Source organism: Corylus avellana, chromosome ca10, assembly GCF_901000735.1.
Source record: "Corylus avellana chromosome ca10, CavTom2PMs-1.0".
Taxonomy (NCBI): Eukaryota; Viridiplantae; Streptophyta; class Magnoliopsida; order Fagales; family Betulaceae; genus Corylus; species Corylus avellana.
Genome location: NC_081550.1, coordinates 11,507,106 through 11,522,361, shown reverse-complemented (window position 1 = coordinate 11,522,361; position 15,256 = coordinate 11,507,106). Strand labels below are relative to the sequence as shown.

The 15,256-nt window shown below is 33.3% G+C and overlaps 1 protein-coding gene and 1 long non-coding RNA gene across 3 annotated transcripts in view; one reads left to right on the top strand and one right to left on the bottom strand.

Annotated features, from left to right (window-relative positions):
• Window positions 1-889: 889 nt before the first annotated feature.
• On the top strand, window positions 890-6,358 carry LOC132164454 (uncharacterized). 2 transcript variants are annotated; one of them, XR_009438381.1, is made up of 4 exons: window positions 890-1,361; window positions 2,256-2,315; window positions 2,906-3,009; window positions 6,073-6,358. It is a non-coding gene; the product is annotated as an uncharacterized LOC132164454 (long non-coding RNA). The 2 variants fall into 2 exon arrangements; XR_009438382.1 differs by having other exon boundaries at window positions 2,256-3,009.
• A 2,536-nt stretch (window positions 6,359-8,894) lies between these two features.
• LOC132162939 (L-arabinokinase-like) overlaps window positions 8,895-15,256 on the bottom strand; it is a 16,251-nt gene continuing 9,889 nt past the window's right edge. Inside the window, exons 2-7 of the mRNA XM_059573149.1 lie at window positions 11,735-11,788; window positions 11,537-11,615; window positions 11,312-11,421; window positions 10,958-11,077; window positions 10,235-10,291; window positions 8,895-9,073 (exon numbers count right to left, since the gene is read on the bottom strand). Coding sequence (XP_059429132.1) covers window positions 8,945-9,073; window positions 10,235-10,291; window positions 10,958-11,077; window positions 11,312-11,421; window positions 11,537-11,615; window positions 11,735-11,788 — 549 coding nt within the window. The 3' untranslated portion in view covers window positions 8,895-8,944. The remainder of the gene's footprint in view (window positions 9,074-10,234; window positions 10,292-10,957; window positions 11,078-11,311; window positions 11,422-11,536; window positions 11,616-11,734; window positions 11,789-15,256) is intronic.

Below are 15,256 nucleotides of genomic sequence, written 5' to 3'. Positions count from 1 at the left end.
AAAGATGAAAGATGAGAGATGGAAGAGAAATATTATTTATATTAAAATAATATATAGGAAAACTCTTTTGGTTCCATATACGTACATTGGCCGTAGCATTCTCAATGTTTAGGGAAGCTGCTGCATGTGACTTTTTGTGGTTTTTTTGAAATTTTTTCAATATATAAGGAATGAAATAAGTTATAAGGCGTCTGTTGCTAGTACTTTTAAATGATTTCTTAAAAAGTTTTTCTTACATTAAGGGAAGAAAATAGAATTTAGAAAATTTGCTACTCTCTTATAATCCAGCATGATAATTTTTTACAGGACTTGTGAGCCCGTGACAAATTAAATATAAAATTAGTTAGTTAAAGTATTAAAATGATTCCCAAGTATAATTAAATTAGAATTAAAATTAACTTAATTATTCTTATAAACGTATCTCCTCACAAGTAGAAGCCAACACAGCAACAGTGAATGTGTCACCGTTTACTAGTGATGGAGAATATTTGTAAAAGATAAAGACGTTGGAAGTTCGAGTGCCATCGCTGTCGTGGCCCCCACCCCCCAATCTCATGACCTGACCTAGAAAAGAGGAGACCATGCGGTAAGACGGTCCATCTCAAGTGGTACCGTCAGATGTGGCAATACGTGGTAGTCTCCAATTGGCTGGGGCGTCAAATCCCACGTGCTTAGGGTCTTCACATCACGTGGCCCAGGACCAGCTGGTTGGTGGCTGGGACAGACAGTACTACTAAAATTTCTGCAATGGATACCAGAATTTGTCAAATGCTTATCCACTAATAATTCCACTAATAATTCCACCTTTCACTTGTTTTCTTTATATAAATATCGACGCTCATACATATCTTTCTGAACATAATGTTCTAATTATTTCTACATATATGTATGTATATATATAGATTATATGTATTATAAATAAATATATCCTCCTGTTACTTGGGAAGTTGCCCAATGCTTCGTTTCTTAGACATGCGACTGAGAGAGTATACATGCCAATATGTTGCCTTTATCTGCATTTGCACCTGCACCTTGACTTCTCTTTTCTCTTTCTTTCTGTCTGCTTTTGCTTATGACTTCAAAGCATGAAAAAATCTGCTTTTTTTTTTTGTTTTTTGTTTTTTTTGAATGGGGAGATGAATCGACAAGAGGTGCAGGTGCTGGTGCAGGTGAATGCCATCTTGGCCGCAGCAGCCAAAGATACATCACTAGACAAAGCCCTATAGATCTTAAAGAAAGGCTTTTGAAGGTAGTAAATATCTCCCATTTCATCTCTTTCTTTGTGTTTGTGACTCGAGATCCATCACTATAAGAGCTTCCTGCTACGGAAATGAAGAGTCTCACAAATGGGCTTCTAGAAGGTAAGATATATATAATCTCTCTCTTTCTCTACTTCTAGAAGGAAATGAAGATGATCATAAAGAAATAGTTGGAAGTTTTAATATGGCACAACAATTTAGACTAGATCTTGCTGCTCTCTTTTGATGATCATTATGGTTGGTGAAAAATGAAACACACTAGAATCTGAAGGTGTCATAATCATACATATCACTAGTGATTAATATTGTTTTTATTTTCTCGAAGCACCTCTCCTACTCCTAGTAGTCTTGAGAAGGTCAATTTCTTCATAATAGTTTTAGAAGAACCTAGAACCACGCGCGGAATCCAAAGGCACATATATTATAATATTCTTTAAGCTAACCAATATATCACATTACCCTATATTCTCTCGCAATAACTGAGGAATCGGCTTTCTATCCTCCTTTAATTTGCTCGTATAACTAGAACAATTCAACCCTCAACCATATCATTATATTTTTAATTTTAATTTGGTTTTAGGAATATTTTTAGGAAATTAAACGTCTTAGAAAATTAAGAATAACAAAAAATAATAATGACAAAGAAAAAAACAAATTAAGGTTATAGATGAATTCAGTAAATTCAAACAATTGTAATTGAGATTTCTAATATATATATATATATATATATATATATATATATATAAACATTCTAGGGTTTCATGAAAGGGACATTTTTCATTACTTGTCACCATTTTAGATTGTTATTTGTTGCAATTTTAAGCTGTTCTCTTGAAAGCCTATGCTTTTATATATAACAATCTAAAATGGTGACAAGTGACTAGTGTCCCTTTAATGTATCTCTAGCTAGAATGCTTATATATATATATATATATCATTTGATTGTTAATACATATTCCTCCATATCATTTGATTATTAGCATTTTTAAATTGCAGTTGGCTACTACAAATTCAGTCATATTGAGGCTTTGGCAAGTCTATCTGCAAAAACCTAGGGTGAGTCTGATAATTTGGACCAAGTGTTTCTTCATGCATGCATGTGTAGCTTTCATACTCCATCTTGCTAATGCTTGCCTAAATATCGTTAGGGCACTCCAAGAAAAATAGCACTGGAACTATATATTATTAGCCATGACAGGAAAAAGTCTCCCGACAATTTTTTGGTTGTGAATCTTGTGATGATGTGACATAAATATAAAAATAATTTTGAGTGTTTTGTGAACATTTTATGTTTTGAATATTTGTTAACAATATATGCTTTTGCTTGTTTAATTTCCTAAAACACCAAAAAGCTACCCTAAAAAGCATTGCCAAACCAGCATTTATCTTTAGTGACGACACTAATGTTGTCACCCAAACAGCAGTTACCTTGACTAGACGGGACAGAGGTAAGGCGAGATTGATGCAATCAGATCTTTAAGCTGAAAATGAATGGTCCCAATATTCCTCTTATCATTCCCGACAGTGCAAAAACGTTAAAAGTGTAGCATACATTGTCTGCAATTGAACGACCGTCCCAAATGAGGATAAGAAGATGTTATATATATCTTCTTAACTATTATTTTTCACCCTAATTTCTTACTTAGATATGGTTTGTGTGGAGGAGAAGCTTGCATGCACAGTTATCAAACAACTCGTCACGATTTGCAGAGGATCTTACCCAAGAAGTGTACGTGGACAGCATTATGTGGTAAATCTTCTACCCACATAAATCTGTTTCAAGCATATTTTTAGATCTTTTTAGCATATGATCTTTGATATATTATTTTTGCTGTTGCGTGATATATATATATATATATATATATATATATATGGTAAGATGATGCAAATTCTTATTTAGGGTCTGTTTGGGATTGCGGTTTTCAATAAATGCGGTTTTAAAAATTACATTTTAAAAAATTGTATTTTTAAAAATTATGTTTTTGAAATAGCTATTTTTTGCGATTTCTTTTAAAATCGCAGATTATTTTTGTGTACATATTTCTCATAACACCTTATGTTTTGCGATATATTTTAAAATTGTAAAACGTTTTGCAATATTTTTTAAAATCGCAAATTATTTTTGCAAAATTGCAATCTCAAACGCACCCTTAAACGTTCATCTTGGTAATATGATGTTTATGTTGTATTATATTGTATGTGTTACAAACATTAGCTTTTTTTTCTTTTTCTTTTTTAGTGCTTATAAAAAATAAAAATAAAATTTTTTTTAAGTCATTTCATCATTAAAACTTTTCATGAGTTATTAAAGAAAAAATAAAACTTTTAATTGGTTTTTATGGTTTTGTCCGTTGGTTAGAGAAACAGTTTGACCATTTACAACGTTTTATGGCTTTGTTGTTATGACTGTTTGGTCATGAGATTGGTTTCTATGTTTTGTTATAAAAATAAAAAATAAAAAAATAAAATACTCACAGCTGTATGTGTATAGAGAGAGCTCTCCAAGGAGAATAGATATAGATATAATATCTTTTGTTTTCAATATCTTACACTGTTATCAAATGTTTTGTTTCAAGCTATAAAGCTATATGTTATACCATTAGCTTTTCTACAAAACAATATCATGAAGTCACTCATCCATTTTAATAAAGGGTTGTTTATTAGTCTTCGTTTTTTTAAGTGTGTCCTTAACGAAAGGAAGCTCTATAGTCTGATCTTAGAAGATTGTGTGTGATATCCCGATATTTCTCTTCTTGTATCTTGTAAATAAATTCGAGTATTACGCTGAAATAATCTCATACAGCGAAAAAACTGCAATTATCAATACAAAACAATACCGTTAAAATACTTTTTCTTTATACAAAAATACCCAAAGCTATGTCGTACAAGGCATTTATCCAAATCTATCTGACAGTGTAGACTCTAGACAAAACTTAACCAATTTGGAATCTCTTTACATCTTAATATGAATCTCTAATCACAACTACATAATTACCTTGATTTTCCATTTCTGCAAGCACTACAAAAACTGTGAAGTAGTGAGTCAATTGATTTCTGACAATATAAATCATTGTTGAATCATATATATCAAAAGGCCAGACAAGTTATAAAACCACAAGAATCCGTATTATTGGATATCAATATCATACTTAGTAAGTAAGAATACTTACAATGGGTTACATGAATTAATCATCAAAAGTAATTACTTGTTGGAACTCATTCTGCAGCAATTGATCATTACCCATAAATTTCTCAATCACTGTCTCTCTCTCTCTTTCTCCCAAACTCTGTTTCTCACCTTCTCTCTCAATCTCCTTTCTCAGATTTCATCTCAATCTCTCTATGTGGTTATAAAGGAAAATAAAGATAAAAATATTTAAAGTGGGAAGGGGGATGTACGTGAGAGGAGGAAGGTTAAAAGAAGTGGGTTGGATTTCACTCCAATTAAAAAAAGAAAAAAAGAAAAGCAAATATAATAAAATCCCAACTTCCATTAATGACTTCACGAATTCCTCACTTCATAAAATCTCATTAAATTAATCACCAACTATAATAATCATACTCCAAAATATATTAATCAATCTTCAATTATCATATATCTTAAATCACCCAATCAAAATATAATCTCTCATATCAAATCAGATCTCAAATCAATATTTATTCCTATAATATTCATATGATCTAATCAATTCCTTAAGAATAAATATCATTACCTAATATGAATAATATATCATCAAATAAATATCTCTAAAATAAGACTTTAAAAAATTTGGGACGCTACAATCTTCCCCCCTTAAAGGAATTTCGTCCTCGAAATTAAAGTCCATAAATTATCACCTATCTTCAAATTGAGCGACCCAATTTAAAAACAAATCACACTTAACCCATAACTTTCCCCAAATTACCATATAACTTTAAAATTCAATTGTTCATAGAATAAATATTATAACATATTCCATACTCGGGCGATGTGAGATGCCACAAGCACTCTTCTTGGGCTCCAGTGTCACCATTGGCAATCCTCACGGAATTTCTTCATTCTCGGCCTTTTTAACTTTTGGCCCTTATAAATCTCTTGGCGTCTTAACTGACGACCCTTATAATGTAACCCACTTTTGGCATCACCAAGTGACCCTCAAAGGCTTGTGCATGTTTCCATCATCTCAGGCTGAGTAATGCTTTGATACCATTTGTGACATTTCGATATTTCTCTTATTTTATCTTGTAAATAAATTCGAGTGTTACGCTGAAATAATCTCACATAGCGGAAAAAACTGTAATTATCAACACAAAACAATGTTAAAATAGTTTTCTTTATACAAAAATACCCAAAGCTATGCCGTACAAGGCATTTATACAAATCTATCCGACAATCTAGACTCTAGACAAAACTTAACCAACTTGAAATCTCTGTACATCTCAATTTGAATCTTTAATCACAACAACCACATAATTACCTTGATTTTTCATTCCTGCAAGCACTATAAAAACTGTGAAGTTGTGAGTCAATTGGTTTCTGACAATATAAATCATTGTTACATCATTTATATCAAAATGCCAGACAAGTTATAAAACCACAAGAATCCGTATTATTGGATATATAGGGTTTCTTGTTTACCACTCTTACCTTTTGTAACTTTTTTATAAATACAGACAATTGTATTATATAGTTTTATATATACTTTAATATAAGATGTAGCCCTAACGCTTTATTAGTTTTTCTCTTTATGCTTCTATTCTCTGTTGCTTTTATATTTCATCATATCATATATTTCTAAGTATTATCTGAGACACCTTTTTGTGGCCTAATCAGTCCAATTGGACCTCCATCGATCACTGGTTGCTATCGTTGCCTTCATTCACCCGTCAGCAGCCCTTCTCTAGCATCCCATCGTGTCGCTGTCATTTACCATCCTCTGTACCCTATGGATCTCTCACTTTGCCTCATTTTTGCTTAACACTCAGATCTATTTGTGCATTAAAGCATATGATTATGGCCCATTAGACAGTGGTGAGCCAAAAAATCATCATTGTAGGGGCCGAAAAGGCATTGATATTGTTTCTAATTCTCAAAAAGATAACGATTCTCAAAAGACCAAGTGAGCCTCTCTTAAAAGTTCCTTTCTTTTTAAACAATAATAATATGAGAAATGTAGGAGTATCAAAACTTTTACTAAGAAATGGATACCAAGATAATATGAAGCTTATTCATTTGAAAAGATCAACACAATTAATAAAGAGAAATGTTACGAGTATCAATGAATAAGTTTTACATAATTTTGGTATTTTTCTCTTGGTAAAAGATTTGGTATCCCAAATATTTTTCTAATAATATACATGTTGGGGCCATTAGCAGAATTTTTCTTATAAATAACAGTTTTTTAAAAGATATGTGGGAGCCGCAACCCCCAATGGCCCTAATGTGGCTTCGGCATTGCCATTGGAGCTCATGTTCAGCTTTCTACTGCTGTCCAAAGCAATTCCTACCAACTTCATCAATGGATCTCAAAGCGAGCTCACTGATCTAACTTTGCTTGCGCCACATTGGATTCTTTCCCATCTGTGCTTAGAAACAACTTTACTCTCCTGCTACACAAGTTCATGATCAACTTTATCAATGGTTTTGAAGGCCAAGCTCACACTTAAATGCAGGATATACCCCTAACGCTTCACTAGTTTTTCTCTTTTTGCTTCTGCTCTCTCCCTTTCATATCGTTCATACCATCGTATACTACATGTACAATCCTCATGAACAAAGGCCAACAAATAGTTTCTCCATTTCTTTTAGGTTTACAGATATATTATTTAATTAAATTTTTATATTAATTATTCTAAATTTATTATTAAATAATAAATATCTATCTAAAATTTTATATATTGAGTTATCTTTTAAATTAGTTGTTGGTGATATATATATATATATATTGAAGACTATAGTGATGAATAAATCATGTGACGATTTTTTCAAAATTAATATGAACTCATTGAGGACAAATGAAGAAATTAACGCTAGGCGTGGAACAATAAGTTACAAATTATATTTGTATGTTTTAAAACGTTACTTAAATTTTGTTGAGTTATTTATTTATGTTGTTAATTATATTCTTTAATCAATTTTGTTCTATTCTAATTTTTAATCTTGTCCATGTGAACAAAAATCCTAGCTCTACCACTGACATATCCCATTTTGTATTTTTCATACCTTTTTGATTGGTATATATATCAGATGCATGGTATATGATTGTAGCACTTATTTTCATTTGCTTGGAGTTTGCACTCGATTGAATTTAGTAAATGTTTGCAAGAATAATATTTCAGATGCTTGACACATATAATAACAATGCAGACACAAATGCAATGACAATCCATTAAGAGCCCCAAAATAAATGACTTCTATACATTTTTACTGCTGTGATTATCATCTCCATAAAAGTAAGAAAATCCTGTCTGAGTCACAAACAACAGAAGTGAAAATGATTTTAATGTTGGAACAAAAGTTCAAATTTTGAGATGTCTTGATTTCTATATGTTTTTTTTACCTGAAAGTCTACTTTAACTTCAGGAAATTCATCATATAATTGACCTTCCCTTCCATTTTCTGCTTGAACAAATTTACTGATAATTACTTGCACTACAAGAAATTTGCTCATTAGCGGCGACCCAAAGTCGCTGCTAATGAGCAAAATGTCGCCGCTATTGACCCTTGGCTCTACTCGGTTGCCGGTATATATTAATCCAACACTGATGCTCAATATGAAGGTCGCCGCTAATGACCCATCATTAGTGGCGACTTTTTTCTTTGCTGTAAAAAAGGTTGAAATGGGCCGTGTGTCGACACTGATGATGGTCAATAGAGGCGACATTTTTGTCGCCGCTACTGATGTTTTTAAATAGCAGCGACCAAAATGTCGCTGCTATTGATGGTCAGTAGTGGCGACATTTTGGTCGCAGCTATTTAATTATAAGAATAAAAAAATCATTAGCGGGGACATTGAGGTCGCCGCTAATGATAAATTTTTTTTTTTTTAAAAAAAAACCGCTTATAATAGATGTTTATAGAGCAGTTATGGGAATTACATCAAGCCTATTTATAGTCAAATTGCTAAAGATAGCCTATTTATAGTCAAATCGCTAGAGATAGCTAAACCATTAAAACCGCTTATTCACATTACCGAGAACTCCATGGCTAAATAATTTCATACTTCAGTTGTATGACTGAAAAATAATCCAATATCATCTACTCTAGGGGGGTCACTAGCAATGGCTCTCAGCAACTATGTATTTTTCTTCCTTAATCCCCCTGATAGACCCAGGTTGTTGGGAATATTGCAGACTTCTACAGAATCAGAAGAAATTGATAGAAATACATTTAGATGATTGTACCTGATAGATTAACAAAAATAGTTCACAAGTTTAGTGCAAATTTTGAAAGAACAAATGATTTAACAGAGTAAGCATTGGCTCAGAGCATTAAAGATTCTGATTGCCAGTTTCAAAGGGGATTTTTATATATTGACACTGTAATACAATGACAATTTTTCTTTCTCAAATGAATCACTGCTTTTTCACCCAAAAAAAAAAAAAAAAACACTAAAAATGTATAAACTAAAGATACTAAACTATGGAATGAAGCTGAAATTTTAAGATATCCACACTTTTCAGCACCTGGTGAAGAACCCTCCAAATTAGTTATGAAGGCCAAGTTCATTATATGCAGGAGTATACCAATCTGGAACAAGAATATCGCTTTGAGGAACCCTCTGTGGTTGATATCCAAGTACTCTTGCATCCTGCAATCTCCTTGCTCCAGTATGCTACAAAAGGGAATCAATACCCGTCGTTTACATATATAAAATTCAGTCGACAATAAGAAATTCCATATGAGCTACATATGTATGGCATGTTTCCTATTAATGGCTTAAAAATGCTACTAACAAAAAGCATAGGGAGATTAACAGCAGATGACTGAAACATTCATGTACTGATATACTAGGTAGTTTTTCGTATGGTTAATTACACTTCACCTATTTGCAGTTTGGGTAGTTGGAGTTACCAATATCTGGCAAAAAGTTGAATTCTACACACAAGAGGTCACATTCTTTAATATTTTTTTTTCCACTCCAGATATTTGAAATTTTCATGTATGAATCACGTGCATCGAAAAAATTTCAAAGTATACACGTGCATTCTCATTACAATCGAATATGTTAAACCCGTGAACCAAATGTAAATATAAGTAGACCTTAGGTGGGTAAATTGCAATTTCAAAAATCACAAGTTAGCAAATAATTAAACCTTGATCCAATCCATGGGTGGATAAAGTGCAATTTTCCCTTTTTTTCATATAGAAATATAGTTATTAGACTCTAAACAATGTGAATAGATATATGCTGTTAGAACAATATTAAAAGTTAACTTTTCATATCATGATATACATAGAAGACCAAGTTTAAATAACACAAGGTGTAATTCTTTGTTACTATTGTATTACTCAATAACTATTAATTGGAATTCTGCCCTTTGGATTACATGTTATCCATAATGATTATGGAGGGACAATATATTCCAACAGGGGAATTAGTAGATTTTGCATCTCTTGTTCAGAAAACTATCGTTATGTAACCTACATTCTAGCGGTCACTGACACATGATTGGATAAGATCAGCTAAAAGCTAAATCACAGAATTCAAGTCATTGCAGCAAGGCCATAAGGGTAGCTAGTATTGAAAAGTTCCCAAGCAAATTTTTGTTCAAAATTAGCTTTTTAAAGTACAGAATGAGGCAAATAGATTCAATAAGTCGGAAGAATGTTTAGAAAACTTTTTCAACACTATCATGCAAATCTGTACTCACCATCCAAGAATGGATGGATAGAAATGTCACACAAACAGAGGGGGAAGAAAGAGGGATTTGATGGAAAATAGCCACACCAATGAGCCAACAAGTACAAAAAGAAGAATCGGCAGTCAATTTACCTTATCTGACTCATAATTCTTTCCATTGGCTGTATCTTGCAGTATGTGAGCAGCCAGCTGCAACATGGTAACAGATAAAATTTATTAATAGCAAAGATTGCCAGAGAAGAAAAGTGACCAACAGCCATTGACAAGCGCATGAAGACCATAATTCTCTCTATTTCAGACATAAGCACTTCCTCTATAATCCATCCTTCATTTGAAAGGATGCCCCCACCTTTCCCAATATCAAGCACCTTGAGCTCCTCTAACATACTATTTGTAAACCCCAAATCCAACCTCTCTTTTCAATTTTTTTCAAATTCAGTTTCAAGGCCTTTGGCTTCTTGTAAGGGACAAAACTAGGAGCACCCTAAGTCTAATAATTGTTTTACAACTCCAACACTCCATCCACAAAGTCCTCATCCTTAAACCATATATTTTGTCTTGGTCTAATAATCAATTTGACATCTTTGTCCAAAATAGATAGATTTCTTGTATCTTCTAACCAGGAAGAGCATTTTGGATGCCACTTCAGAAACTTCTTCCTAAACTGGTTTTTAGCCATGCTAACCTAAATCCTCAAAGGTTTTAGTTTGAGGTCACCAAGTTGAAAATTTCTCAGCATTGTACCAAAAAACTAGGATTGGATCCCGCTCACAGCAAGAATCAGCGGTTTCAGGAAGGGGGACACCCTATTTTACAAAATAAAAGCAACGAAATAAAAATTAGTAAAATTTGTACCTCGCCTCCACTGGTACCTCCCTCGTAGCATGGTGTCAAGCTAACGGCACGTTCAAGATAGGTTGTCCAATTTCCACTGAGCAAATCCCTTCTAATCATCTCCACACCACCTTGGTAGAACTGTTTACCCAAAAGATATGAAATACTGAGAAGGTTTAACATTTCAACGGACTACTATCAAGCTTGAAGGAATGGATGGACATAGGCTTAATGGTGAATGGAGACCACCTTGCTTATAGCTATGAGATCAATGACTTAAAAGACAGTTGCAGAAATAAACTGCTAGACTTCTTTTATTGCGTATATAAGGTGAAAAGAAAATGAATAACAAACATTAAAAGCATCCAATTATACCTCGAGCATCTTTCTCAAAAATGGTTCTTCACTGAAATGATCTCGACGTATGAAGATCAATGGCAACTTGTATGCCAGGGCTTCACTGACTGTGCCATATCCAATCTTTCCTGGAACAGTATACACAATCCATGTACCAAAATCCAGTTTTGCAAAAACAGCTATAGACAAATTCTTAGTTATTTTATCAAGCAAGGGCTCTAAACAAAATGTCTGTTATTATACCGAGTATGCAATCAGAAGCTGCTATTAGGTCAGGGGTGTAAACATCTTTTGCAAGCTTTATAAACCTAGGGGGAATCTCCTAATTTTCAGAAGCGCTGCAAACCTAAATCAAAACATAAATAACAGAACAGCATATCAAAATGAAATAAAGATACAATAAATGATTAATGTAAAGAGCATATGCCCAACATAACTTACCAGGCACAACCAACCAGCAGGTAAGTACTCCTCCTTTAACTTCCAACCAGCTGGCTGGAAGTGATGAAGCACAGCATATCAACAGTCAGAACTTGTCTTCACGCATAAAGCATAATAAGCATATCACAATATCCTAGGAGATAAATATTGTTACTGTGAAACAATTGAGCAACAGTTTACAATAAAAAGAGGATCTGTTAGAGGAGAAATCCTTTTAGTTAGATGGCATACAGAGCATCTGGTATAGGAATAAAGTTGAACATAAAATTTGTTCTAGAAGATTCAAGTTTTGTAAATGTAAAGTATTAAAGACCTGTGAATTGCTTCTCAACATCTCTCTCTAAAACTCCAGAAAGTTGGTTCCACATTGGGGATATGGATTGCCTAAATGGAATGGGTTATAAATGAGCTTACGGTTCTAAGCCCCACATTGGTTCCTTACTAGGTGACATTGAGCTTATAACTTGGAACTATTTACCAACATGTAAGATACATAAGGGTTATGACATTAAAGAGGCGTGCTGAAGATGTCTTTTTGGCAGTCATGTCTTTGTTCTTTTGGGATTAGAGTCAATAATTGATTAATGTGAAGCTGCCTCTTACAGATGGCAATGAAAGGCCTTAGTGGACTATGGACATTGGACTTTAATCCCAAGAGTGGCAATTACAAGGTTGGCGGACCCATCTAGCTAAACCACCGGGACATATTTAGAGATTCACAATGTGGGGGCTGTCATGCTATATCTAATTGTATCTCAAGATAGAATCAATGTAGGGAATAGTTCTCACTCATGAAGATAGAAAACCACATGTAATTCTACTATCAGGTTCCTATGCCAGTACTTGCAAAGAATGTCCTTAATTAGAAAATTTCAAAAATAAAAGAAAGATGCAAAATTTTCCAAATATATATATCCACTTAAAAATTTAACTCATAGACTTAAATCCTTCTGGCTGCTGGAGCATCCACAGGTTGTAGACCGAAACAAATATTTTTCTTCTTTCAGTTTTTTAAGTTATATCAATCTCAAGAAAGATGTTATAAGAAAAAACGACAAAGCCTTTGATTTCATGACAGAAACATCTATACAATCATGAAAAGAGCACCCACAGCTTGCATACTGACACAAAAAATAAAAATTCATCTTTGAGTTGTTCTACCAAATTTATCACTCAAGAACTTTGATCTCTACATGGACCTGATGAAAAACATTGGGTAACTTCTTTTTCATGGATGGCCGAACCACTCCAAGGCTATGGAGGTAATTCGATTACCCCTAATATATATTTTTATTTTTTATATATAATTATAAATATATACTTAAATTTTTCTTTTCCTTTTCCTTTTTAATATTTTTTTTTTTTTTAATTTTATGTTTTATAGAGGATACTAGTTATTTTATTTTATTATTTAGACTCCAATTATTCAGAGGTTTTACACTCAAAACACAACTGGACAAACTCATAATAACATCACCAGTCACCACAAATCACTGTACAGCAGAATGACTTCCCCTCCCTCCCTTCCTCATGTAAAACACACTGACCTTTTACAACACGAGTTGATGAAAAGGGGCGGGGGCAGGGGCCAAAAATTACATGATGGAAGACTATGCTCCCACTTCAAGCACTCATCCACACCAGCAACTTTTTTCTTCTTACTTTTAGAATTCTTATACCAACATGAAGCAGAGGACAAAAGCATAAAATCAACAAAGAAAAGAGGATTCAAAGTGGGACCTGATTACCAAACGCGCATGCACTTAATCCATGGGGGTTCTCGACAATCCGGAAAAAGAGTCCTCATTCATTTGCCTCCCATTGCAACAATTCCAAATAAACAAATAACCTTTGTTTTTGACACTAGAATTTTCCTAACAAATATAAAACCTATCTCTCCCTTTGACAATTTGGTAACAAAAAAAAATCAGAATACAACTCAATGAAATAAAAAGTAACCCCATCAAACCACCAAAACATAACTATTTCCTATTACATGAGACACCTTAATTACAAAGACACTGCTGTAGAAAACTGAAATAAAAATGTCTTCTTGAAAATGCACAAACTTATTAAGTGCATAAAGAACATATGTAGACAATAAACAGTTTAATAGTAGTAATATATTTGCATATAAAACTGTAGTCTCCCCCTAAATCTACTACTCCCTTTATGAAAATTCCCCATTTTTGCATATATTCTTAATGAAATGGTGTTCCCCACGCTTACAAATAAAAAAAATATCCTTTTGTTGTTCTCTCTCTCCAAGTCTCTCTCTATCTTAAAAAAAAAAAAAAAAAAAAAAAAAATTTATGAGTAAATACTTTCTTTCTTAACAACTAGAAACAAGCTGAAACACAAAACAACCTCCAGATATTACAAACCAGTCTCAAAAGGAGAAACCACAACCAACAAAAGCCAACCGAAAACATCTCAAGAAACAAGACGCAATTCAACAGCAAAAGATACAACAATTTACAGATATTTCAAAAAATAAAAAAATTGTGCTGAAGCCTAAACTACCCCAGAAGTAGAGAGTTAAGCCAACATCTTTTCTGCAATATTCTAACTGCAGCACAAATGAATATTTTCTTCATTCCTTCGAAACCTAAACTACCCCAGAAGTAGAAAGTTAAACCAACATCTTTTCTGCAATATTCTAACTGCAGCACAAATGAATATTTTCTTCATTCCTTTGAAATCTTCCTTTACCCAAAATTTTGAATTTGACTTCCTATTAGGGGGAGAGGGATAATGGGTTATTACTATTAGAATTACGCTCAAACACAAAGGTATTTTGGAATTGTCTTCAGAGAATTCAAGAGCTGATCTTGCATTTTACCTACCTAGGTTTTTCTTTTTATTAAAAAAAAAAAAAGACCCAAAACAATGTGACTGATTCATACAAAAAAACAGAAACTGAGTTCTTTGCTTGAACAAAGTAATAGCAACAGCCATAAAAATTCGTTTTTTTTTTTTTTTTTGTTTCAAATTTGTTCATAGAAATTTAGAAGAATTTTCGAGTCCATGGCAGTTTTTTAAAGGAACCAATCAGTTCTGTAGGGAAAAAATAGAAAGAGAGGAAGAGAGGAAGTACACATTTTTTAATTTCTTCAAATCACAATTCATGGATACTAATTGAGTGATTGAGAGGCATTTAAGGTTTTCAAGCATTTAGGAGAAACTCATACCGGACAGAGGTACGCCGAAGAGAGAGCTACCGGAGAGAGTTGAGTGCGCCGGAGAGAGTTGAGTGCGCTAGAGAGAAAGAGAGTTGCGCCGGAAAGAGAGCTGCCGGAGAGAGAGAAACGTTCGCCAGAGTGAGTGAGAGAGAGAGAGTGAGAGTGAGAGAGTGATGAGGGAGGTCTAAAAAATATGGTGATGAGGGATTTTGGTAAAAAAAAAAAATATGGTCTGAAAATTTAAGAAATTGCGCCAATAGATGGCACTAATTTTTTATGCGCGCTCAATAGCGGCAACCTTAGTCGCCGCTAATGAACTCAAATAGTTTTTTTTTTTTTT